Genomic DNA, 27481 nt, shown 5'->3' with positions numbered 1-27481 from the left:
ATAATAATAATAATAATAAAAAAGGTAGATAGAAGCCTAACCAATGGTGGCCCTGCCTCTGAACATGTACACACACATATACACACACATATACACACACACACACACACACACACAAAATGAACAAACAAAACCACGGAGACTTAACTTCTGGTTTTATTATATTTTCTGATTGTTAGCCTAGGCAGGCAATCAATTTTTAAGGTCTAACTATAAATAACCCAGCAGAAATATACACCAAACCCTCTGTTTTGTTCACAATTTTACCTCCAGGAAAAAAAAAAAAAGAGACACTAGTCTTTTCATTTGACAAATGCCAATCAATCTCCTCTCAGCAAAGTGTAGGTGCCACGAGGCTGCCTTTTCTTGTAAGCCAGTTCATCAAGGTTAGGAAACAAAGGAGCTATGAGGGAACATGGTCAACATTTCTGGAGGGGAGGTAGCTCAAAGTCACTACCCAGCAAATGTTAAAATGGTTTTTAAATAAAATATGGAAGAGCCACAAACAGGCTCATGAAGATCATCAAAGGTTTGTTTCATTCTGCATGAGAAATATCTAAGCAGAGGTACTGGACAGATTGTTCAGCAGTAAGAGCACTTGGAAAGGGAGCAGGCTCTATTCCTAGCATCCATATGGCAACTCCTAACTGACTGTGCATTCTGCTCCAGGGGACCTGATGCCCTCGTTTGACATTCATGGGCACATATTCAGATAAACAGGCAGACAAACTGAAAAGAAAATTTTTCATTAAAAAAAAAAAAGGAAATATTGCCAGGCAGTGGTGGTGCACACCTTTAATCTCAGCACTTGGGAGGCAGAGGCAGGCAGATTTCTGAGTTTAAGGCCAGCCTGGTCTACAGAGTGAGTTCCAGGACAGCCAGGGCTATACAGAGAAACCTTGTCTCCAAAAACCAAAACCAAAACAAACAAACAAACAAAAGTAAATAACAATCATACAGTTGGTAAATGATTTAGGACCTTTTGAGTTAGATGAGGGCTATATGGGATAATCATTATGTAATTAGTATCTAAAGAAACAAGTTGGAGTCCTGGAATCATAACCTGGAAGGATTAAGAGAAGTAAAGGCTGGCAGATAAACAATCAACAAATGTATGCTTTTTTACAAATATTCACCCACTTTTTTAGATTAAAATTTTACTAGAAAGGGGCGAGTCCAGTTCCTGTTCATGGGAAAGCTTAAAAATTATCTCTTAAAAACATTAAGCAATTCTCAGAGAACTCAGGTCTCTAAGGCAATGTTAGCTTAGTTTAGTGTGTATGCGTGAGCATGAGTGCTCATGTGGAGGTCACAGGACAACTTTTGGGAGTTGGTTCATTCCTATCACTATGGGTTCTGGGGCTCAAACTCAGGTGCTCAGGCTTGTAAAGCAAGCACTTTCCACTGAGCCAACTTACTGATATCCTAAAACAACTCTACAGGCAAACAAAATAGGAATCAAACCCAGAGTCTACTGCATACTAAAATGTACTTCTGAGAACCTAACAGTATTCTGCTTATTTTTGGATATTACAAGTGGAATAGCTAATTTAGGGCATATACATAAAAAACACTGAAAACCAGGAAAAGATCATTTTGTCATTATGTCCCCTTTATTAATTCTTACCTCGTCTAATGGCTTATCTTCCAACGCTGTCAAATCTAGCATTGGGTTTTTCACTCCTAATGAAATCATTGTTTTTAATCCTAGAAAAATCAGTGAAAACACAGGTTTAAAGTTCATCTTTCTAAGATATATTTTAAAAATTTATGAATAGCTCCAACAGTCAAGAATGTCAAGGTGCCACTGTACCACTTACCCTTCTCATCTATTTTGGCACATTCTGCAAAGAGGTCCTTAGATCCTGTATTTAGTCGGTCCCTGTGAAAATAATGGGACTGGAAAAAGCGTGTCCAAAACTCCTTTTCGGTCATGTTGTGTGGTACAGTTTCTGCATATTTCATTTTTACTGTGGGAGAGAAAAGTCCACATAAGATATCTTATATAGTGAGTTCCTATTTCTTAAGAACTTTCTAGTTCTTAGTAACTGAGTAAAGGCTCTCATGACAGTCTTACCTTATGCACTATAGAATTATAAATATGAAATAAAATTTAACAGATTTAGGTGAGGCACCATTTACGACTCCTCACAAACTATGGACATCATTACACACTGCAAAGATTTAAAAAAACAAAAACAAAACAGCAAACCTGGAAATCAAACCTTACTAATACAAGGCAGTGTTAGTTGGTGGGAGAATAAAACTTTTAATACCCATAACACTACAGCTCTGCTCTCCAGAAGCTTCCAGTTAGTGATCAGCGTTCAGAAACATTAGGTCTGCCATTTACTGCTTAGGTGACCCTGAAGCAGATTATTTTCTTTGTAGCTTGGTTCCTTGTTAAAAAAATATTAACAGTACTGACTTCACAAAATATTTATGATGATTAAATGAATATGGAAAGTGGCTTAGAATAGCAAACACTACAGACTGTACTGATATTCTAGAACAATTCTTCTCAAAGTGTGGGTTGCAAACCCTTTGCGGGAGCCTAATATCAGATATCCTGCATATCAGATACACAACAGTATTAGGAAGTATTAGGAAGGTTGAGAACCCCTGTTCTCATGGTAACAAGCAAGCATTGTTGGACAATACTATCTGGCTTAAGGAACACTGTTTAGTGAGAAGAGTAACTAAACAGTGGTTCTCATTCTTGGCTACATATCACAAACCATCAGGGCTCGGCTTACAGGATGGGTTGGGAAGGTTGCCTCTGAGGGATGCAATGGGAGTAGGGTAGAATCAGTCACTTACTGGGGTTTGTAGCAGTCATTTCATTAGAATGACAGTCATCACATGCATGTGATAGACACATGCACAAGATCTTCCTGCTCTGCCTCCCAAATACAAGGATTACAAGACCTCCTATTCAAGTTTTTGTTGAATAAGTAAAAACTTTTCTCATTTTTTTTGTTTTTGTTTTTCCGAGACAGGGTTTCTCTGTGTAGCCTTGGCTGTCCTGGAACTTACTCTGTAGACCAGACTAGCCTTGAACTCAGAAATCCATCTGCCTCTGCCTCCCAAGTGCTGGGATTAAAGGCGTGCACCACCACTGCCTGGCCTCATTCTTTTCCTATAAAAGTATTTTCATTTCCTAATGAAATGAACTAATGATTATACAGCATTTACTGAACCCATATCAGGAACTGGGATAAATATTTTTATGTATTTTATTGTATTTCATCAGGACTAAAAGAAACTTTTCATTGATAATAAATACATAAAACTCACATAAACAATTCCTTTAATCATTTAAAGTTAAAAATCAGTAATTGACTTTTCTTACCTGCTGGATAGGTCCTAAATATAGATTCAATGATATCAGAAGTTAAATTATATCTCAGACCATTACAGCCATCTGTTTGGGGCCGGACATCAGCCTAAAACAAAGACCACAAACACATGTACTTACATACATTTGTTAGCTATCTGAGAGTATGTTTAAGTTCCCGATGGATAATACAAAGGTGCAAGAGACTTTATGAGCAAACTGCAGAGACAGCAGGCTCCTCAATAACCAAATACAGACACAGGGCATAAAGAAACTTGGACTTGTTTATCATAGTCCAGGAGACTTGCTTTTTTTTTTTTTTAAAGATTTATTTACTTATTATATGTAAGTACACTGTAGCTGTCTTCAGACACCCCAGGAGATGGCATCAGATCTCATTACGGATGATTGTGAGTCACCATGTGGTTGCTGGGATTTGAACTCAGGACCTTCAGAAGAGTAGTTAGTACTCTTAACTGCTGAGCTATCTCCCCAGCCCCCCAGGAGACTTGTTAAGTCTGCATTTTTGGAAGTCTGAAATGACCAAATAGACATGTTCAAGAGTGGCCAATATCAGAATCAACCACAGCTTTAAAACAGAACTCATATGGTTGCCAAAGCATCTGTGAACCTTGGCTAGTAATTAAATGGATATTATTAGATAACCATTTCCTGAGGAAAGGCTTTATGAATTTTACTTGAATTTATTAATCACCCAGAAATGTACTGAATTTATGTAACTACTACTCATAGTTTTCAGTTTGTCTGTTAAGACAGGGATTCTATATAGCTAGGTTAGGCTGGAATTTTATGTAGCCCAGGATAACCTTGAACTCAAGACCCTCCCGCTATGCCTCTCAAGTACTTGGATTATGACACACACACTACCATTCCTGGCCTCCTATTCAAACTTTTGTTGAATGAGCAAATACTGTTCTCAATCTTTTCCTTAAAAAAAAAAAAAAAAAAAAAAAAAAAAATTCCTAATTTAACAGATAAGGTAGCCTTAATCTATTAAATATGTTTTATAGTAATTTTTTCCTAAATGGTGGCAGGCCGTGTCCATTTAACTCTGTATTATAAGTAAAACACAGTAATCACTTTACAAATGCACCAGTTATCTATCTTCTCTTGGAAGCAGAGGCAAGAAGATTGCCCCTAGTGTGAGGCCAGCCAGGGCTATACAGCATGATCCTATCTCAATGTAAAAAAATACTATGTGTATTAAAAGATCATGACTACCATTGACAACAAAATTTTCTTTTCCAGACAAGATTTCACTATAAACAAGTCTTGGAACTCACATATAGACCAAGCTTCCTTGAACTCAGGGATCCACCTGCTTCTGCCTCCTGAGTGCTAAGATTAAAAGGTCTGCGCCACCATGCTTGGTGACAACAAAAGTTTCACTGACTTATTCCAAAGAAAATGCCAAAACTTTCAAGAGAAATACTTCTGACCTGAGAAGATAACTCAGTGGGTAAAGCAAGGGAAGATTGGAGTATCAATGCCCAGAACCTACTTAAAGAAGCTGGATGCTGTAGAGCAAGTATGTGTAACCCCAGTACAGCCAAACACAAATGGGAGGTGGAGATAGGAGGGACATTCAAAAAGTACAGATCTGACACATGTGGCAGAAAATGTGAAACAAATCCCAAACCCACAGGACATTTGACTTGAACAAAGTAGAAGCCAAGGACAAACACCTCAAGTTATCCTGACCTCCATATGCATACCATGCGCATGTGCCTGTGTACACACACATACACACACACACACACACCCCCCAAACCTAGAGGCATTTTTCTTTTGAGACATGTTCTCCATGTAGCTGAGTGTGGTGGTCTGAATGAGATGTGCCCCACAAGTCTCAGGTATTTGAATATCTGGTTCCTAAGTAGTGGCTGTTTGGAGAGAACTAAGAGGTATGGCTTTGCTGGACCTAGTATGTCCCTGTGATTGGGCTTTGAGGTTTCAAAAGGCTCAACTTTCAGTTGTTGTTCTAGCTGCCTGCTGCCACACTTTTGCTCTGCCATCACAGACTATAATCCTCTGGAACTGTAAGCTCAATTTAACTCTTATATGTAGCCTTAGTCAAGATATTCTATCATATCTGTAGAAAAATATTGAGACTGGCCTTGAACCACTGATCCCCCTGCCTCTTCTTCCTAAATGCTGATATTACAGGTAGGGTCCCCTAATCCCTAAATGTCTCTGTTATAAAAATACTGGAATTTTCATATTTTTCCCTTCAGAAATCTAGAAAGGTCACATACCAGAAATGCTGCAGAAATGCCAACATCCTGCTTATGACTGGACGCAGAACTATCTGTTGCATTCACATTTAAACGATTGGCCCAGAATTCCTCAGCACTGATCACTTGGCTCACAACAAGGTCTTTATAGAGTTGGAATAAAACAGGATCTTCTTGGAGCATTCTGGTGATAGATACAGCAAATGTAATTAAACTTCTGTGATATTCACACATCTACTTTCATTCTGTAATGACTGAGCTGGAGAAATCCTTTCATTAAATCATTTTTAGAGTAACAAATATAAGTACAGACCAAAGGAAGGAACCCTGAAGAAGTAGGCTAAATTTTCTAAGACAAAGAACTGGTCTTATCCATCTTTGCATCCTTGCAATACAAAGTCTACTTTGTATCTAAAACAGTACTATATTCCTCAATACATAAAAATAAAAAGGGCTGAAACTGTTCATTGATCATTCTGACAAGCACAAAGAACTATAAGTAACAATAACTCAAGACATATTATTAGAAACCCTACAGTACTGATTCTTGTTTTTTATTCACATTCTTCTAATCCTTTTTTTTAAAATGATGACATTATTCAGTCATAATGCCTTTTTTTAAAAAAATATTTTTAATTTATCATTATATGTAAGTACACTGTAGCTGTCTTCAGATGCACCAGAAGAGTGCGTCAGAGCTTATTATGGGTGGCTGTGAGCCACCATGTGGTTGCTGGGATTTGAACTCAGGAACCACAGGACCTTTGGTAAAGCAGTCAGTGCTCTTACCTGCTGAGCCATCTCACCAGCCCCCCTTCTAATACTTTAGTATCTTCTCTGTAATTAAAAATGAGAAAGCAAGCAAAGAACCATAGGGTTTTATAATGTCAGGTCTCCTAATCAAATGGTAGCCCTGTTGCAGTAACTTCTGTGGTTGCATGGTCTTGTTGTCTAAAGTCATATAGTGAACAAGTGGTCAAAGTGAGAATCAGAGGCAATGACAGCATAGATCCGGATCCCATTTCCTATAGAAGGGGAATGGTCAAGCCTACTAGGAGAGTGAGGAAGCAGATCCCCACTCTCACCTGTTCTTCTCCTCCAGCTCTTTATTAGCTTTCCGCTTGAACTTGGGCAGCAGCTGCTGAAGGAGGTCCTTCACTGCATCCCGCTCTTTTATTGCTGTGCTTTCGTTGGAAAAATGGAAGTTTGTTGTGTCCCCTGCATGCAGGACCAGCTGAAGTTGTATTTTAGCTTTTCCTTCTGGACTGATTTTCTGGCCTAAAAGAAGCATGAAGCTAATTAGATGAGGACATTCACAATGTAATCCTAGCACTTGGGAGCTGGAGGCAGGACAATCAGAATTTCAAGGATATCCTAGGCTATAAACAACAAGCTTAAGCCTAGCTTGGAATACTGGAGACACTGACACAAAAGTGAGAATCAGCCAGGCAGTGGTGGTGCATGCCTTTAATTTGAGTTTGAGGCTAGAGTTCCAAGACAGCCAGGGCTATACAGAGAAACCCTGTCTCGGAAAAACAAAACAAAACAACTTTCTGACAGTGCCATACATGTATATGATGTGCTCTGATTCTCACTTTTTTTTTTTTCCTCTCAAGGTAGGGTTTCTCTGTGTAGCCCTGGTTGTCCTGAAACTCACTCTGTAGACCAGGCTGGCCTCGAACTCAGAAATTCACCTGCCTCTGCCTCCCAAGTGCTGGGATTAAAGGCGTGTGCCATCACTGCCTGGCAATATGTTCTCTTTGCCTTTTTTTGTTTTTTAAAAGATTTACCTATTTATTACATGGAAGTACACTGTAGCTATCTTCAGACACCCCAGAAGAGGGCATCACATCTCATTAAGGATGGTTGTGAGCCACCATGTGGTTGCTGGGAATTGAACTCAGGACCTCTGGAAGAGCACTGGCAACTCTACTGAAGGTCCGGAGTTCAAATTCCAGCAACCACGTGGTGGCTCACAACCATCTGTAATGGGATCTGATGCCCTCTCCTGGTGTGTCTGAAGACAGCTACAGTGTACTCATATAAATAATTTAAAAAAAAAAAAAAGAAAACTGAACGAATAAGAAACAGCCTGGGTGGGGGTTGGTGAAGCTCAGCGGTTAAGAACTCTGACTACTCTTCTGAAGGTCCTGAGTTCAAATTCCAGCAACCACATGGTGACTCACAACTACCAGTAATGAGATCTGATGCCCTCTTCTGGGGTGTCTGAAGACAGCTACAATGTACTTACATGTAATAAATAAATAAATCTTTAAAAAACAAAAAACAAAAAAAGAAACAGCCTGGGGAGGCTGGAGAGGTGGCTCAGCAGTTGGGAGTACTGGCTGCTTTTCCAGAGGTCCCAAGTTCAAATCCTGGCAACTACATGGTGGCTCACAACCATTCGTAATAAGGTCTGATGCCCTCTTCTGGTGTATCTGAAGACAGCTACAGTGCACTTACATATAATAAATAAATCTTTAAAAAAAAAGGAAAAACAAACAAACAAAAAAACAAACAGCCTGGGAGGTGGTAGCGATTCATACATGGAACTCTTGTCACTTTCTATGAGGACCCTATGTCTGGTCCTCAGCAATGTAAAAAAAACTTATCTGTCTCTAAGCAAACTCCACAGATACAGGTATTGAGAGTATTTGATATAAAACTATTGTATATTCTGGAATAGGCTAGATTCCACAATCTATGGCCTTTTTCTTTGGAGGCAGGGTCTCCTATAGTCCAAGCTGCTCTCAAACTCTATTTGTAGCTAAAGATGACCTTGATCTTTCTTTTTTTTGTTTTCTTGTTTTTTTTTTTTGTTTTTTGTTGTTGTTGTTGTTGTTTTTTCAAGACAAGGTTTCTCTGTGTAGCCTTGGCTATCCTGGAACTCACTCTGTAAACCAGGCTGGCCTCGAACTCAGAAATCCACCTGCCTCTGCCTCTCAAGTGCTACCACTGCCCAGTTGACCTTGATCTTTTGATCTTCTTTCCTCTACCAAGTGCTAGGATTACAGGATGTGCCACCACACTAGGTTTACATAGTGTTAGGGACCAAACTCAGGACTGTGTACATGCTACACAAGCTCCCTACTTACTGAGCTATATTCCTAGTCCCTGAAGATTTATCATCATCACAACCACCACGACCACCACATGAAGACTGAGAGTGCTAAAATACACATTCATAGCAGAACTTGCATTCTCTTTTTCTTATGCATTTTGCCTCCATGTATGTATGTGCACCATGCGCACAGCCTGGTGCCCAAGGAAGTCAGAAGAGGGTGCTGGATTCCTCCCCCCTCCCCTAAAATTGGAGTTACAAAAGGAGACAGTATGGAGTCTTCTTCAAGAACAATAAATATTCTTAACATCTGAGACAGTGCTCCAACCCCTGAATCTATTCAGTTTGCAAATGGCCATCAAGGCAAGAGTGTTTTTCCTTTCTCACCTAAGAAACAGAGATGGAGGGCTTTGTTCCACTAAATAGGCACTCACTAAATATGGCATACAGTAAAGAGCTCTCACTATAACATAAATAGATTTCCAATGACCCTATGGCTCTGTCTAGCGAGTGTTGTGATTACAGAAATGTGCCACCTTACCCAACTTGTCTAGATAGATTTTACAAACCTTAAACAGATATTTTGGCCTTAAGGATGATGCTTCCAAACCAAGTTTAGATGAAATGTGTTAGCAACAATACATGTATTTAAACCATCGGCCTTCATTTTGCTTTGTTCTGTCCTTCCACAGCAATCATTTTCCCCCAGGCTTTTTGTTTTGAGACAGGGTCTCACTATGTGGCCAAGCTGGCCAGGACCCAAAACTTTTAATTCTACTTCCTTAGCCTCTCACATGCTGATATTAAAGGCATGTACATACTTAGAAGTTATGCTCAGATGTTTAAAGACACCTGCACTTTTCTGAATTCCTACTATACATGCTCCAGGGTACAACTACCGCCTCATCCTTGCTCTGTTTTGGGCTCCTGCAAGAGTCCTTGGGTCTGATTCCCAATACTCCTTATTGTGACCTCAAAAGCTCTGTATTTCTCCCATCTCCCTTCATTATAAAGTTGAGTGTATTAAACAGATAATTACCATATAACAAAAAACTAGGTAACTTGCCTAAATGCAAAATTTTGTTGAAGGAACAATCTGGCATCATCTATCAACCAACCTACAAAACTTCAAGAAGATATTAGCACACAGTTTTATAATGTGAAACTATTTGCAGTAACAAATTCTAAAATTATCTCTTAATTATCCTTCAAGAGAGAACAGTTACATACCAGATTATATTCACTCAATGGAACATTACTTTTTGAAGCACACAGAATTTTTTTTTTAAAAATGAAGGTAGGTTCACACTATGTAAATCTGCAATGCATAGTTGCATATTCGATGATCCTATATTTTATAATTACCACTATATGTTATTCTAATATAAAATACAAAACCAACATTAGATATAGTATGTGTGACTTACATTTGATATCTGCATACATATGGCTGATTGTAAATCTGTCTTTGCCTTCAGGTGCCCAAGCAATTCTCTCTGCCATGAGGTATAGTGCTCCATCCTGCTTCTTCTGACGAACCTTCTTCACAATCAGCAATACTTCTTCTGATGAAGTTGCCATGATGGCTGTAAGGTGCTAATGGGGAGTGAGAGGGGAAGAAAAAGAAATCAACCACATCAGCGTGGGCTGAATCAAACAACAATATAGATGTGCAGGGCTAGAAAGATAGATTAGTAGCTAAGAGCACATGTTGCTCTTTCTGAAGACCCAGGCTCCATTTCTAGGACCTACACAGTAGTTCATAACTATTTGTAACTCAAGTTTGAGGGAATCCAACACTCTCTTCTGGCTTCTGCAGGCATAGCATGCCTGTGATACACACTTGCAATATTTTTTTTTTAAAAGTATAATTAACAAACCAACAAAAAGCATACTATTTTAAAAACAGCTAGTATATGCACACAAAGCATAACCCAAACCACATGCAACATTTCTGGGACATTCCTACTACCTATGAATGTGTATGACTTATTTCTAGTCAATTCTTTCTTTTCTCAAGCAATTAATTCCTGACTTGTATTATCCCACTTTTAGTAAAGGAACCAAAATGGTGTGCTATGTGATATCTGTAATCACAGTACTTAGGAGTATAAGGCAGGAGGATCAGAGTTCAAAGCCAGTGTGTGATATAGTAAGACCCTGTTTCTGAGGGGGGCTGGGAGGAGGGGCAGGCTATCTTGAGGAGGAAGTAATGGCAGATAATACAGGTTGCCCTTACACCTATTATGTTTTTGTAAAGCATCCAATAAATAGGACTAGGTTTGTGTCTGGGTTGACATCAGAGTAATTACACATGTCATGCTTGTTCTGCATGTATGACTAGGACAGGCAACAAGTTGATTTTTTTCTTCCCGGATTATCTACAACAAATACGTACTTTTGCACTGAGAGACCTGATGACCTCATTTTAATCCCTGGATCCTATAAGATGACAGACAACAGAGAACTGTTTCTGACAAGTTGTCCTATGACTTCCATGGTAAGCTAATGTTTTATTTGCACACATGCATCCACAGACTGGAAAAAATGACCCAGCACATAGGAAGTGGAAGCAAAACAATGGCTCCAAGTTCTTGGTCAGTTTGTTCTATTTAGTGAGTTTTATCACAGCCAGGGTTACATATAGGGAAACCTTGGCTCAAAGGGATAAAACAAACAAACAAACAAACAAACAAAAAAACAGCCGGGCAGTGGTGTCGCACACCTTTGATCCCAGCACTTGGGAGACAGAGGCAGGCGGATTTCTGAGTTCGAGGCCAGCCTGGTCTACAGAGTGAGTTCCAGAACGGCCAAGGCTACACAGAGAAACCCAGTCTCGAAAAAGAAAAAAAAAAAACCTTCCCAACAGCGGATTCTCTATAAACCAAATGTAAAATAACATTTGGATAAGAACTGAAACAGCATTGGTTACCTATAATTCTGCAAGAGTAAAATTTAAAGTTTTAATTTATAAATATTACCTTTATAATATTTATGGAACTGTTAAATATTCCCGACACCCTCCCTGAGACTGGGTTTCTCTGTGTGGCCCTGGCTGTCTTGATGTCACAGTGTAGACCAGGCTGGCCTTGAACTCTCAAGAGATCTGCCGGCCTCTCCCTCCACAGTGGGTGTGCTGTACCTCACCCCACACCCCTGGCCAAGTAAAGTCATCCTACAGCACAAGCTTCCAATGAACTGGGTTAGGAAAATAACAGAAGCATCTCTGAGTGGGGAAGGTAAAGAAGCAAATGGGTGAAGACAACCCGGAAAGTGAAGAGTTCAATACACCAATACAACTGACTTTTAGTACTCAACCATGGCCCTTCCTATATAACACAGAATCCATTTCTACAAAATTTATTTAGGGCAGGACTGAGATGCAGCTTAGAGGCTGAATAGTGGCCCAGCCTTCTTCAGGTCCTGAGTTCGTCCTCCTTCTCCATTAAAAATTTAAAAAAAAAAAAAAAAAAGCAGACAAATCATTGAACAGTGGGCACAACTGTCAATTGTCTCAAATTATTTTCTTTCCAAGTTTCTCTGGTATCTGTAGTATCTTTGTTAACTGTAAAGAGAATAAACTTGGGAGAGCTAACAGATGCATGGGACCACTCTACAATGGTTTCTGTGATTTGCAGATTCCTTGGAGGGTTTCCTTGGGTTCTACCCAGTAGAACTCTGTAAGAGCTATAGTGTTTCTTTTATGAAAAATATTGCTGTAGGCTACTTTAAATTCCATCTGGTCAATGAAGAGATGCAATAGTTATGAAATTATCTGTCACAAGAATTCTTTAAACAGTAAGATCCGATAGGAAAGGCATGAATGCATTCCTTGTTATAACCTTGCCTGAAGCTGCATGTGTGTCTTTGTTCTCAAGACTCGATATATTTTTTCTCCCTCCCCTCAACTGTTTTCAGTCATTTTTTTTCCCCAGTAGATTCTAATCTCTGAAGTTATTACTGTTTTCTAATACTCTCTTCATAGTACTTACCACAACTTGAAAAAAAAAATTTTTTTTTAAAGTTTTTCGAGACAGGGTTTCTCTGTGTAGCTCTGGCTGTCCTGAAACTCTCTGTAGACCAGGCTGGCTTCGAACTCAGAAATCCACCTGCCTCTGTCTCCTAAGTGCTGTGATCAAAGGCGTGTACCACCACTGCCCAGCTGAATTTGTTTTTTAAGTAACTGTCCCTGTGGCAGCATGCACGGGTCCTTCTCAGGTTTGCCCCAGGTCCTCTGAACATATTATGCCTTCCAGTCTGGTGTTTTTATGGAATTCCTGAGTGTGTGAATGAGTGGGTCTTTGTTTCTTGTGCTTTCTCTTGGGCTCCTTTCCTCTGTTTTGTCCAGTTGTTAGTTTTGTTTTATCTTATTGTATTTTATTTTACTATTATCCCTTAGACACCTGTTTGTTTTCTAATGAGAGATAGAAAGAGAGTGGATATGGATGAGAACTGGAAGGAACAGAGGGAGAGAAAACCCTGCAAGAATATACTATGAGGGAAAAAAGAGTTTTCAATAAAAGGGAAAAAAATCATTTAATAGTAATAAACTTTACAAAATTAAAAATGTACTGCTTTTCAGGAAAATATGTAAACATGTTATTTGCTACATCTCTTGATATCTAACCATATAAAGAAATGACTAAAAACTTTACAAAAACAAATCTTTTTTTCCCTTTTTTTAAACAATAAGCATTATACTTCAAAATTTCACCATTTGTTTTGAAGTCTCAGAGTCATACTAGAGAGGTATTTGAGCTCCATATAGCAGATGCAGTTTGGGTTTAGTGTTTTTCTTTCTTTCTTTTTTTTAAAAAAGATTCATTACTATAAATAAACAAATACACTGTAGCTGTCTTCAGATGCACCAGAAGAGGATGTCAGATCTCATTATGGGTGGTTGTGAGCCACCATGTGGTTGCTGGGATTTGAACTCAGGACCTTCGGAGGAGTAGTCAGTGCTCTTACCCGCTGAGCCATCTCACCAGCCCTTCACAGTGTTTTTCTTAGAGATGAAGACCAAGAGTGAAGGCTTAGCACTTAGGACATCCCTGGAATAGGATTGTTCAGAATGCAAGATTTAACACTGCTGTTACATGTTTCTTGGAACCAGCAGCCAAATTTGGTGTTTAGGATATATGGATACTTTAAATAGTTCTTTTGACTTCCAAAGGTTTGGAATACACCGGGAACCATAGTAGATAATCTATGATATTGACAACAATGGGATCAAATGCATTGTATTTTATCTCTCAGCATTAAATATATATGGGGGAAAAAGTATGTCTCCTTTGGTAAGCTTCACAAAGGCCAAAATTCAATGTTTTGTGTTCATTACAACATAGCACCTGGTAGCTAAGCATAATCCTCAGAAGGGCCTAATATGGATTTGTGACATCTAAATAAAATCTTTACTAAAGGAATTTGGTCTCACAAAGATACAGGAAACTTTTGCACATACATCTTCAACTCAACTACAGGACACAATAGCTTTTCATTCATAGACCAGAGTATCACTTCTCATAAAGATTCCCCAAGTTGGTTCCTGCCCTAGAAAAAAATGTTAGGAAAACTTTACAATAGCTCAACAGAAATCTTTACTGTCTCTGAATCTGCATAACCTATCTTCTTTTCCACAGTATACAGAAAGATAAGCTCCTTTTCACTCTTGCCTCCTGGAAAAGTTTGCAAGAGTTAGCTTTATCTATTGGCATAAAACATGGATATCTGCCCAGGACAGGAGAGGGCAGAAGTGCCAAGCTCAAGGACAGTCTAAGATACACGCTAAGATCCTACCTTAAAGAAAACAAAGAGTAAAAAGAGCTCTACAATGCTACTTGCTATCAAGGAATCCAATATGTCTTATCAGTGCAAGAATACAGGGAATAAAACCTTGAAAAGTATGTATACAGGACCAAAATGGGGCTAGATAGACAGCTTATCACTTAAGAGCACTTGCTGTTCTTGATGAGGTTCTGGGTTTGATGGTCAGTACCCATATGGTGGTGGAACTCCAGTTCCAGGGGATCTGATGTTCTTTTCTGGACTTCTTAGGCACCAGGCACACAGTGGTGTATGGGATGCCCACACACATAAAACAAACAAAAGGAAGCCAAAATGTACTGTTATTGCTGTAAAGATGATTCCACACTAAAGTTTTAAGGAAAATAGTAAGAGAACTATAAAAAGAAATAAGCAAATATCCACTAATAAAAACTTCATCCTGAAAAATGCTGGGATCAAAAGGTACCCACCACCACACCCAATGCTTTTACTACTTTTAGCTGATTTTTTTTTTTAACTGTAACAATCTTCCAAGTATTTTTAAAGAACTCAGAATACCAATGTATTCAATTAATTACTTTTCTTTTCTTTTTTCTTTTCTTTTCTGAGATAGGGTCTCACCATGTAGCCTTAGCTAGCCTGGAACTTACTATGTAGACCAGGCTAACCTCAAGCTTAAGATATTTGCTTGCTTCTGCCTCCCAAGTGCCGTGTGCCACCAAGCCTAGCTCTTAAAGTGCTTTATCACATCTGGACTGCTATACTTACTATGAGACTCAAATTCAATCTGTTGCACTGCTCAGTTGGTCAAGTAAATAAAGCAGATGATCTCTCTCTTTGAATGCAGATGATTTAAGCTGAATGTGAGCCGAGCAGTGGTGGCGCACGCCTTTAATGCCAGCACTTGGGAGGCAGAAGCAGGCAGTTTTCTGAGTTCAAGGCCAGCCTGGTCTACAGAGTTCCAGGACAGCCGAGGCTACACAGAAAAACTCTTGTCTTGAAAAAACAAACAAACAAACCAAAACAAAACCAAAAACAACAACAACAAAAAAACAAAAAAAGGCTGGGTGTGTGGCTCAAGTTTGTAATCCCAGCAAGCACTTGTGAGGCAGAGGCAGGTGCTGCCATGAGTCCAAGGCCAGTTTTTGCTATCTATACTGGGGACCCCCACGCCTCAAATCAAAATAAAACCTACTAATAGGTTCAAAATTCTTCCCAGAGTTGTCGCCATAAAGCACAGGGCTGTCACTAGAGGCTACACTGTCTTGTATTGTTATCTCTTCATGTGGATACTTTAGTTTTGGTTTTTAAGAATCTTTTGTTTGTTTATTTGAGACAGGGTTTCTCTGTGTAGCCCTGGCTGTCCTTGAACTCAGAAATCCGCCATACCTCTGCCTCCCAGTGCTGGGATTAAAGGCATGCACCACCACGGCCTGGCCCGATTTTACACAGAGAAACCCTGTCTCAAAGGAAAAAAAAAAAACATCTTAAAGGGTAATGAATTACAGAAATAAATGATCCCTGAAAGGAGTGCTTGGAAGGTAGAGGCAGGGGGATCCCTCTACAGATTGAGGTCTAGGATAGCCAAGGTTGCAGGGAGAAACCCTCTCTTTAAAAAAAGAAGCAACATGCTATAGTGAGGCAGTGTTTAGGTGGGTCTGCTTCCTCTCTTTTAAGGATACCTAAAAACACTTTGAAAACAATTTGAAAACCACTAAGCCAAAATTTATCAACCCTAAAATTCTATTTCTTCTAGTTTTTTTGTTGTTTTGGTTTTGTTCTTTTTTTTTTTTTTTTTTTTTTTTTTTTTTTTTTTTTTTTTAAAGAGAGGGTTTCTCTGTGTTGGCCTGCCTGCCCTGGAACTCAACTCAATTCAGAGATGTGCCTTCCTCTGCCTCCCCAGTGCTGGGATTAAAGGCATGTGCCACCAATTCCCAGCTTTTATGTCGCTTTTTTATGTTGGAATTCCAGGCAAAAATTCATGGGAGAAATGTTTCACGCCTTTAAAATGTTTGAAAATCACTGGGGATGGAGAGATGACTCAGTCGTTAAGAGCACTGGCTACTCTCCTAAAAGACCCAAGGTTCAATTTCCAGCACCCACATGGCAGTTCACAACTGTAATTCCAGTTCTAGGGGATCTGACACCATCATAGAAACATACAGGCAGACAGAACACATTACATTAATAAATGTACATTAATAAAATTAACCAACTTAAAAAAAAAGTCTAGGGTTAAGTATGGTAGTGATACCTACAATCTTACCATTCAAGAAGCAGAGGCAATTGATCCCTGTGAGTTCAAGGCCAGCCTGGCCTACAGAAAGAGTTCCAGAACAGCCAGGGCTTTCTCTTTTCCAGAGAAAACCTATGTGGGAAGTGGAGGGTCAGGAGAGGAAGGAAAAGAAGTCACAAGGCTGGATATTGAGAATATTGATAGGAGCCAAGCCCTTAGTGTGTTTCAAACCAGTTTTCTATACCCAGGCCTGCATGCTTACCAAGCAATCTACATTGGGCTGTACCTACAGTCCTGAATTTTTCTTTGCCAGTTCTGGAAATGAAACCCAGGAACTCTGAGCTTGGAGCTGCATTCTTGACTCACAAATCTGTTTTACCATATTTTAATCTGGAAGTCTTTAAATGAACAACAACCTCAAAAGACAGAAAGCCAAACCAACCAACCAAAAACCAACAATGAAAAACAAAACCAAAACCAAACAAAGATCCCAAATTAAACTGTGTATTTGTGAGGCCACAACTTCCGGAAATTAGTTCTCTCCTTCCACCACGTGGGTCCCCGAGATGGAACTCAGATTTGGCAGCAAGCACCTTTACCAGTTGAGCCATCTCACTGTAGCCCTGGACTATAGTTTTAATATTTTTTCCCACCCTTGTTTTGCAGATGGGAAAATGGGCATGTAAGCGTTAATTTCACATTAGTTTAGTTTCTAAGAACACTGGAGAACTTATAAAAATAATCACGTATCTCCATGTATTGATGGTCCACTTTACATTACAGTACTGTCAAACTGGTCATAACTAAAACTAGATGTGTGGCTCAAGCTTTAATAACAGTTTGAAGAGCAGGATGACAGGTGGAAGCAAAAAGGTACGAGGCCACCAAGGTTAGAGGAATTCTTTTACAGGAATCGAAAGACTCTACCGGGCAGACTTCCTAATGGGACAGGCCTCGGTGTCTCGGTGTCTCGAAGAAGCCTCACTTCTTTCGTTCTCAGGTGAGTCTGATCCTTCCCAGTCCCTCCCCGCGGAAGAACGGAATGCCTTTAGGCAGTAGGCTAAGGGTCAGGGCACCTCCTTCCCATTTCGGGATAAGGGCAAACCACACAGCCAGCTTGTAGGGTCGTGGAGACTACAACAGCGAAGGGCTCAACCCGCCCTGCCCCGCGCCCCCGGGGCCTGTCAGACCCTCACCACCCGCCCAACCCCATTCTTCGGTCTGAACTTACCAGGTGGGAGCTACTGTCTCCGGCCCGGGGTGCGTGAACCGCGTCTTGTCGGATCTGGCTCCGCAGCGCTTCTCACAGCCGCTGCACGGAGGAGGCTGGAACCCTGCGGCCGCAGCCGTCGCCACCGCCTCTGTTGCCGGGGGGTCTCGCCTCCATCGCTGGCTGCGAGGGCGCTGAGGGCACGTGACCGGAAACGACAGGGCGGGGCTCCGGTGCACGTGACCACCACCGCGGCCGCCATGACACCTTCCGCTAGCTCCCGCCCTCCCCCACCGATTCCCGCCTGTTTCGATTCTCCTCTTCGGTCTCGAGTGGCGGAGAGTTTCGGGGATCCGGTTTGGCTCGCCTTTCTCCCTAGAGAGCATCCGGTCCGGCTCGGTGGTGCGTCCTCGGCCCGAGGCGGTTCTCTGACTGCAGGCCGCAGGGAGCGTAATCACGACCGCGGCCGGAGGGGGAGGGAGCACGCGCGGGGAGGGGCGTGACCGTCACGTGACAAGGAAGTGCCGTTAACAGCGCTTTCCTCTGGTCCCTGGCGCCCTTGGATGACGTTGCAAGGGAGGGGCGGGGCCATAGCGTGTCTGAGGTTCAGGTTCCGCTGTCAAGGTGCGTTGAGTGTCTGTGGAGCCTGCTAAGGAAAGCGATCTCTGGTCTTTGGGGGCGGATCACGGCCGGCTAGTCCCCCTGAGATTCTATGAGCCTGGCCTGGGAAACCTGCTTCCTGGACTTCTCCAGAGTAACATCTGCGGTTTAAAGTCAGGGCGGTTTAAAAGTTAGTTGTGATTGACGGGAGCTTTTTGTGGTCAGGGACTTGTTCTGCTACTACTCATCCTTCATCTCCTGCAGTGCCTCCAGGGCCTGGAACACGGTAGGCACTTAGAACGTTGAATGAATGAAGGGATGCATGAGCGAGTCGTTAATTTTTCTGAGGTAGAGTTTTCTGATCATTATTTCTTGGATAAGGAAGATTCTATTATGGAAATAAAGTCTATTGTTAATTCCCCTTTACAAAATTTCTTCAATTTTTGTTACTTTGTGTCTTTTGAGTCTTTCCTTCCACGCACCTTGTGGGACTAGATACATTGTGGTTTATTTTGATTTTGTGAGCAGCAATCACTACTTTAGAATTATCATAAAAAATGTTTCGATCTTACATGTATTCTACTTTCATTTATTATTGGGGGAGAGTTGGCATGGCACCGCAGCCTTTTGTAATTGGTTCTCTCCTCTCTGTGAGTTCTTGGGCCCTATTAGGATCACCAGGCATAGCAGTAAACCATCTCTTGGGCCGCATTCTCCTCCTCCTCCTCCTCCTCCTTTATATTTGCTTTTTTTTTTTTTTTTTTTTTTTTTTTTTTTTTTCTTTTTGTGAGCGTTGTGACCCTTGGGAAAGCCAACCTTTTAAAAAGATGGTAGATGTTCACTGATTTGCCATCTTCTAAGAGGCTAGCGTTTTTTAATTTTTTATTTCCTGACAGCACACAGAAATAATGTTTAAGCTCAGCTTTATAGAAAAGCAGGGCTTATGGGTTTGAGAATATTTAATGAACCACATAATTAAAGCTATAGAAATTCACATTTATGGAAGGGAAGAGTTCTGGATAGCTGAATAATAGGGTAAGATGGGAGATGAAGTTTAAAAAGGAAGTAAAAAGATGAGATCGCATTATAAGGAAAAGGAAGCTATTCTTTGCTTTTAGCTACTATTTGTTAGAAGTCAGTTTTAAGTCTCCTCTATTCAGAATGTCAAGAGAGAGGCTTTCTTCCCACAGATTTCCTGGGTAGTGGGAAGGCTTGACTTTCACTGATTTATCACTCCTTACTTTAAAATCTGTGTTTCCTAGCATCTGCCCATATACTTTACAGAAATTGTACAAACTCTCGGTACTAAGTCCTTCAGTGACTCTCTGTGACCTACCAACTTGAGTTTAGGTTCCTTGGTTTAGAGTTGGAAGTGTTTTATACCTTGAGCCCAAGTTTGCATTTTATATTTAACCGAGGACTAAACTCCAAAGGAGTAATTCTCCAACCACATTCACCATCTTTCTGTTTCTGCTGTTTCAGCTCTGCCTGCTACATTTTCCCCTTTCCTCCTAATAAAAGCTGACCTGGGAGTACTGGTACTTCTCTTAGGACTTACTGTTTCCTTTATGAGAATTATATGTGTGTTTGTTTATGTGTATGGTATTGGTGACTTTCTTTTTGACTAGAATTGATTTCCAGAATTCTTTTACTTATCATATCTTCATGACTATACTTATTTTACTAACTACTCAATAAAATAAGTGACTGAAAAACAGTTTTCTTAGATAAGGAATTGTTAAATATTTTGAATGTAGTCATGCTAAGTTTTTTTTGGGTTTTGATTTTATTTATTTATTTATTTATTTATTTATTTATTTTGGCTTGTTTTAGAATACAGTTCTTGGAGAGATCAAGTTGTAATAAGAATATATTACTAGCAGAGAATAAAGCTGTATTATATGTATGTAATAAAAAAAAATCACAATAAAGGACAGGGGCACATTCAGTGATAGAGCACATGCCCAGTATGTAAAGATCTTGGGTTTTATTCTCTAAGACCACAAAAATAAGAAAAACAAACCCCCACATGTTTCTGGTGTGCTTTACCACTGGAAGGTGTGCTCTGAGAAGATTAGGGCTTTGTTTTGTCCTCTGTTGTTATCCCCAGAACAATGCCCAGCATGTGAATGATACTCAGTACATATTTGCTGGATGAATGTGCTTCTAAAATAGTGTCCAAAACATAAATCATAGAAAAAATAAAAACAGATGCTTCTGAACTTTTTCATGGTATCTGTTTGCTTTAGAATTTTTAATTGTTTTTATTTTTGTATGTATGTGGTGTATGTATATGTGTGGGGGGACACCTATGTCCATGTGCATGTGGAGACCAAGAAGGATATCATCATGTGTCTTCCTCGATGTCCTTCCATGCCTCGCTTTTCTGTGGGTGCTGGAGATGCAAACTCAGGACCTCATGTTTATGCATCAAGCTCTTTACTCACTGTGTCATCTCTCAGCTGCTGCTCCTGTTGCTTCTCCTCCTCCTTCCCTTTTTCTTCACTAGCTTGGTAGAAAGCAGAAGATTGGGAAGTTAAAATTAATTAGTAGAAGGTTTTGAAAGCTGCTTGACATCAACTGTGGTCAACTGCACTGTGTTCTTTGCCATTGCCGTTGAGGGCAAGCCCCTTTTGGGTCCATTTCTTTCAAGCTGTTTCCAGGTAAAGTTCAAAAGACAGCAGAAAACTTGCATTCTGATCATTGAAGCGATTTCACAGAATTAAATCAAGCCTCACGTGCTTTGAGTGGTGACATCATATACCATCATGGCACTTGTGACAATTCCATCTGTGGAGTAAACTCTCATGAGGATGATGGGAACCTCAACTTGAAACCTTCAGGTCCTAGCATCACATCCATGGAGAATGCTAGACCAGTCACCAAGTACTTTCTTGTTTGTTATGTGCACTGCCAAGACTGGGTGGAAGGCAAGCAAGCATATTGTTTTTGCTCATATGAAAGATGAATTGAGTATCTATGAGTCTGACAAAGACCAGCAAAATCACCAACTTCTTTTTATTTTTTATTTTTATTTTTCATGGAAATTGGTGACATTTGACCACCCTCCCTCCCCCAAAAAATGTACTTGAGAGCAGTTGAACAGATAAAATGTTTCATTTGGCATATACTGCCTTATATTGTTAGCTTACTCATTCCTTTCTGGTTTCTTTTGTTAAATCTTTTATTCTTAGCTGGGTGGTGGTGGCGTACACCTTTAATCCCAGCACTTGGGAGGCAGAGGCAGGCAAATTTCTGAGTTGGAGGCCAGCCTGGTCTACAGAGTGAGTTCAGGACAGCCAGGGCTATGCAGAGAAACCCTGTTTTGAAAAAACAAAAAACAACAACAAAACAAAACAAAAAACAACAAAAAAGCTTTTGTTCTTAATTAGTTAACTAATTAATTAAAATTTAGGGTATGTATATGAATAAGTGTGAGTGCTACAGAATGTGTGTGTGTGTAATTTAGAGAACCTTTGTGAGTTAATTCTTCTACCAGGTGTGATCTAGGGATTAAATTTAGATCATCTCAGCCTTGATAATAAGCAAGCCTGGGCCATCTGAAGCCCTTATTCTTTGTGGTCCAATTCTCTGTTCCTCACTTCTCAGGTACATTCGCTCCTTTGGCATACATATACTTCAGCTAGACTAGAGAGAAAGATCCAGAGGCTTATTCCTGTTGAGCATTGTACAGTTGTTGGCAGATAACTAGGGTATGATGATGGGGCTCTATCATTTGAGGTCTTTACAGAGGTTGCCTCTTACTTAAAGCTATAGATAGATGGTTTATGACACAAAGAAACATAGTGGGATTACTACTTTACCTCTGAGGAGCTTGGCCAGTTTTCCTTGTAAGTCTTACTCTGTCCATTTTTCTTAAATTGTTCCATAGTACAACTGTATAGGACTATGGAGGGACTCTGAGAGTCAGGGAATGGCACGGTGTAAATGAACCTTTGCATGTAATTGGTACCTGGGCTTCCCTCCCACCCCCAACTTCCAGAGGTGGTTGCCTGTCTTTCTGTTGAATGTTAATATATGTTGTATTAGTTATTAATATAACTATTTGTAATATTAATATATGTTACAATTTAAAAAATTGTATTTTGGCAATTTTTTTTCCCAGAGAGAAATCCTGTGTCTTTCACAGAACAACCTTCATCTTTCTGGCTAAATGACTTTTGTGCCAGTGATACCAGAAGCCCACAGCCATGTTCTTGCTGAGTTTGAGTCCTTGGATCCATTACTCACAGCCCTGAGGCTGGACTCCAGTCGTCTGAGGGTGAGCTTCCGTTTTGAAACAGAGTCTCATGTAGCCGTTACTTTTGTTTTCATATCCTGTTTCATGTGCTCTGCCATTCTTGCCCCTGGGCTAGTTCCTTGTTTTGTGAGCTCTTGGGGCTCCTGCCTGCTGTGCCTTACATGGAAGTAGCTCATTCTTCATTTTTTGAGTGATCATTTGAATTCTTTCTTAGTTCTAGAATGTGAACTTATTACTTATTTTCTCCCTTCTTGGTAATCTTGCTGTGTTCTCTCAAAAAGTAAGATACTTTATTGGCATTAATAGTATACTGAGCATACCCCAGTATCATTTTGGAGCAACATGAACTACTGCAGCTACTTTAAGCGGAGGATTTTGGTACAACCCAGTTTAGGGAATAAGACAAAAGCTCTGCGGAAAGTCCATGGTTTCCCGAAACCTAGATTCTCATTAAACACGGGGATGTCACAGTGAGGAAAAATTCTTAATCACAGTCACAGGTGATATAATTTATTTATTTATTTATTTTTGTTTTTTTGAGGCAGGGTTTCTCTGTTAGTCCTGACTGTACTGGAACCTGCTCTGTAGACCAAGCTGGCCTCGAAAGATCCACTTGCCAGTGCCTCCCGAGTGCTGGGATTAAAAGTATGCGCTACCTCCACTCAGCATCGTTTTATTTTTAAACTTTTGCTGCTGCTTCAAATCATCCACCCTTCTCTTTTATCTTTTCCATTCTTTCCCCTCCTTCTCTCCTTTGTTCTTCCTGTCTTCTCTCCCTTCCTTCCTTCCTTCCTTCCTTCCTTCTTCCCTCCCTCTCCCCTGTCTCCCTCCCTCCCCCTTCCCTCCTTTCTTTCCTCCCTCCCTCCCTCCCTTCCTTCCTTCCTTCCTTCCTTCCTTCCTTCCTTCCTTCCTTTGTCTAACCCTATTGCCCAGACTTGTTGGAAACTCACTGTGCAGCCTAGGCTGGCCCAACTCTCATGGTGGCGTGCCTGCCTCACCCTCCACAGTTCTGGGATTGCAGGCATAAGCCTGATGTCTCAATGCAGATTTCTGTCCTCTGAGAAAAGGGAAATACTAACTAGCTAGGCTAGTGCAATCAACAGTGGTGAAGGTCAATATCAGAAGTGCTTTCAGCTGCAAGTCACAGCATACCTTACTGTCAGACACAACAGTAACTACATCAATAATAGAGTTGTGTGAGAGTTCTGAATGCTTGTGAGAAAACTCCAAGAAACAAGATCTCAGTTTCCTCAAAATACAGAATTATTCTTGGAATGTGTTTTCATGCTCCTCCCAGGGGTAGTAGATAGGTGTTACAGGATATTGAACCTGCTTCTTATTAGGGTGTGACTCAGCCCTTAGCACCCAGTTTTAATCCCTCTGGCTGGAGTACAGACTTGCCCTTACTTAGTCCACGCTTTTTAGTGAGCAAATGGTTGAAGTAGCTGTTTTGTCCCCTGGTAATTATTCTGTTTCCTCCATTGTAACCAGCACTGGTCAAGGGAGAGAGGGAAGGAAGTGAGCACAGACCTGCAGTATTTATTTCAAGTGGCTAGGTTATTTTTAGGTGTTGGGAATGCAGCCTCGGTTTGCTTGAATGCTGGGTGGGTGTCCTGTAACCAAGGTGCATCCCCAGTGCACAGCGGATCTCACAATTGTTTCCTCATGTTCTTAGTGTACCAGCATAGCTGTGTCTCGGAAGTGGTTGGCATTAGGCAGCACAGGAGGAGGACTCAATCTCATTCAGAAAGATGGCTGGAAGCAAAGGCTGCTTCTCTCTCACCAGGTAAGACCAAGGGCATTCAGCCACTTTTTTCCCAATGTAATCAATTATTTAGAGTAAAAGAAGAATGAAAACAAACTATTCTTGTCTCATGTTCTAGGAAGGGGCAATCTCTCAGATTGCCTGCTGCTCTCATGATGATGATTATGTTGCTGTAGCTACCAGGTAAGAAACCCTTAAAGCTGACATTTTCCAAATGTGCTTGACACTGACATGTGTGTTTGTCAGGATGACCATCTGATCTCACCTAGCACTGTCCTGGTGTCAGTTCTGAAAGCCACATTCTGGGGATCCAAGTCTGCTCAGTGCCCAAGTCATCTGGGGGGTAGTTGGTCACCCTAGTGTTTGTGAGAAATGCTGATCTGAGGCAACAACATCTAAAAGGTCTTAAAAGAGAATGTGAAGAGTCACCTCTCCCCAAGGTGCTAGTACACATCTGATGTGTCTTATTGTCCTCTCAGGACCTGCTACTTCTATCTTCATGATTAAGCCTGTACTATCTCTAATCTTGCTGAAAGAGAATGGGAATAGAGGATGTGCAAAACATTTGAGCACTTAAGCTCTCCTAATTTATTGGTTTGATGGCCAAAACAAGGAAGTGAGCACTTTGATTTATAACCCCTTTCCCTAAGAACAGGAGTTTATTGTATTTAATATGACTAATATTTTGCAATTGAGTTTTCTTTTTTTGGCTTTGCTGTAAGTTTTTTTGTGGTAATTTTATGTTGCTTGTAACTTGTTTACAGTCAAGGTCTTGTAGTTGTTTGGGAATTAAATCAAGAGCGCCGTGGGAAACCAGAGCGAATTCATGTGTCCTCAGAACACAAAGGCCGAAAAGTTACTGCCCTCTGTTGGGACACAGCTGTTTTGAGAGTCTTTGTAGGTGACCATGTGGGCAAAGTATCTGCCATCAAACTCAACACTTTGAAGCAAGCAAAGGTGAGGAAACACTCCAGCTCCTTGTGTGTGTCCTGTGGGGTGAGGTGTTAACTTGTGGAGCTTTGAATGAAGGATGCAGTTTTTTCTGCTGTATTTTCTAGAAGCCTTGGAGAATTTTATCTATTATTGACTTGCTTCAGTGTAGAGTTCTGGGAGAAGAAACATAACTTGTGTAGTCTAAGTTACTCTAATGGACATACCAGAATATTCTGGTTTGTCCATAATGACTCATCAAAGTTATTTGATTTCTGATACAAGTTTGGTTCAAAGTACAAGTAAGCTGGACATGGTGATACATGCCTTTAATCCCAGCACTTGGGAGGCAGGAGCAGGTTAATCTCTGAGATAGAGGCCAGCCTGGTCTACAGAGTGACTTCCAGGACAGCCAGGGTTGCACAGAGAAACCCTGTCTTGAAAAACCAAAAAGAAAAGTAGAATTGAAACTGTACTTAAAAGGAGAAATACTATCAATAGGTGAAAAATTCTCCTGCATATATTTTATGCTAATATATTTTCTTCTTCATTCTAACTTTGCAAACAGATAATTACAAACAGAATTTGAGAACTTTTTGTAGTTAGGTATCAAACTATTTCACAGATTTTTATTTATGTATTTTGTTTTTTTTTTTGAGACAGGTTCTCTCTATGTAGTTCTGGCTGTTCTGGAACTTGCTACATAGACCAGGTTGGCCTTGAACTCATAGAGATCCTCCTGCCTCTGTCTTCTGAGTACTGGGACTAAAGGTGTGTGCCACCATATCCAGTCTCACAAATTTTAAGTGATACTGAGCCACTCTCCAGTTTCTTATTTCTTTATTGACAGGATCTCTTTACATAACCCTGACTTTTCCTGGAACTTACTATGTAGACCTGGCTGGCTTCAAACAGAGGATTAGCCTGCCTCTGTATCCCAAGTGCTGGGATTAAAGGTATACACCACCATGCCTGGCTTTTTTTTTTTTTTAATCACAGCAGACTGGCCTTGATTTCATAGAGTCCTGGCTCAGTTTCCTGAGTACTGAGAGTACAAGTGTGTGCTACCACTCCTGGTGTATTCTGTCTTATTTCAACAGGTCAAGCAGATGAGAGTGTGTGTGTTGTAAATGTGTTTTCTTCTCACGTCCCTTTTAGGCAGCTGCTGCCTTTGTGATGTTTCCTGTTCAGACAATAATAACAGTCGACTCCTGTGTTGTCCAGTTAGATTATTTGGATGGAAGATTACTTGTCTCTTCACTGACTCGATCCTTCTTGTGTGACACTCAGAGGTATTCACTAGCTGACCACAACATTAGCTGTAGAGAATTTCAGGCTTTTTGGAACTCAGATCTACGTTCTGCTAGTCACAGAGCCAAAACCCTTTGAATAATTTTGTAGATGTTAATAAGGAACCGTTTAAACGCAAGGTGGTCCAGTGGGTGACTAAGACAAGCAATCAGTGACCCCAACCCAGTGTCATCACCTAAGAGCCATGAGAGTGTCGAGCACCAGCTTCAATATGTGCAGTCAGAAAGGCTGCCTTGAGTTTTGCAGTTGCTCATTTTAAAATTTGTTGTCTATCTAATAGCTTTTTTTTTTTTTTTGGTTTTTCGAGACAGGGTTTCTCTGTAGCCCCTGGCTGTCCTGGAACTCACTCTGTAGACCAGGCTGGCCTCGAACTCAGAAATCCACCTGCCTCTGCCTCCCAAGTGCTGGGATTAAAGGCATGCACCACCACCGCCCAGCTATTTAATGGCATTTTACTAATCGAAAAAATTGGGTAAGGAATCACTGTAGGCTTTGTGAAGCTGACAAAATCTCACTAAAGTCTGAAGGGTAGAGGAGAAGAATGGCAAGGAATGTGTCAGAGGTGCTTGTGCAATACCAGACCAGATTAGGACACGGCTTAAGTGAGTTTTATCCATCTCTGACAAAGTTCTTCAGCCACTCTCCATACTCAGAAGTGATCAGTAGCCATTGTTTTCATGCTGGCGCTAATTGGTTTGCTAGCCGCCCTGTTTCGTAGATTATCCCTTCTT

General features: G+C 40.6%; 2 protein-coding genes across 5 annotated transcripts in view; one reads left to right on the top strand and one right to left on the bottom strand.

Moving 5' to 3' along the window:
- Gtf2h1 (general transcription factor IIH subunit 1) overlaps positions 1–18101 on the bottom strand; it is a 31625-nt gene extending 13524 nt beyond the window's left edge. The window contains exons 1-7 of the mRNA XM_031386722.1: positions 17905–18101; positions 10081–10249; positions 6678–6870; positions 5614–5776; positions 3353–3446; positions 1821–1970; positions 1628–1707 (exon numbers count right to left, since the gene is read on the bottom strand). Of these exons, the coding sequence (XP_031242582.1) occupies positions 1628–1707; positions 1821–1970; positions 3353–3446; positions 5614–5776; positions 6678–6870; positions 10081–10234 (834 nt within the window). The 5' untranslated portion in view covers positions 10235–10249; positions 17905–18101. The remainder of the gene's footprint in view (positions 1–1627; positions 1708–1820; positions 1971–3352; positions 3447–5613; positions 5777–6677; positions 6871–10080; positions 10250–17904) is intronic.
- Positions 18102–18144: 43 nt separating this feature from the next.
- Hps5 (HPS5 biogenesis of lysosomal organelles complex 2 subunit 2) overlaps positions 18145–27481 on the top strand; it is a 38833-nt gene continuing 29496 nt past the window's right edge. For 2 of the 4 annotated variants that reach the window (XM_031386718.1, XM_031386721.1), the window contains exons 1-6: positions 18145–18769; positions 22610–22765; positions 24420–24530; positions 24628–24692; positions 25274–25466; positions 26598–26731. In XM_031386718.1, the coding sequence (XP_031242578.1) occupies positions 22658–22765; positions 24420–24530; positions 24628–24692; positions 25274–25466; positions 26598–26731 (611 nt within the window). In that variant the 5' untranslated portion in view covers positions 18145–18769; positions 22610–22657. The remainder of the gene's footprint in view (positions 18770–22609; positions 22766–24419; positions 24531–24627; positions 24693–25273; positions 25467–26597; positions 26732–27481) is intronic. The other 2 variants (XM_031386720.1, XM_031386719.1) reach the window with 2 other exon arrangements.

The sequence above is a fragment of the Mastomys coucha genome, unplaced genomic scaffold, assembly GCF_008632895.1.
Source record: "Mastomys coucha isolate ucsf_1 unplaced genomic scaffold, UCSF_Mcou_1 pScaffold21, whole genome shotgun sequence".
NCBI lineage: Eukaryota > Metazoa > Chordata > Mammalia > Rodentia > Muridae > Mastomys > Mastomys coucha.
The sequence above is the reverse complement of the archived record's forward strand: the minus strand, read 5'-3'. Positions and strand labels throughout refer to the sequence as shown.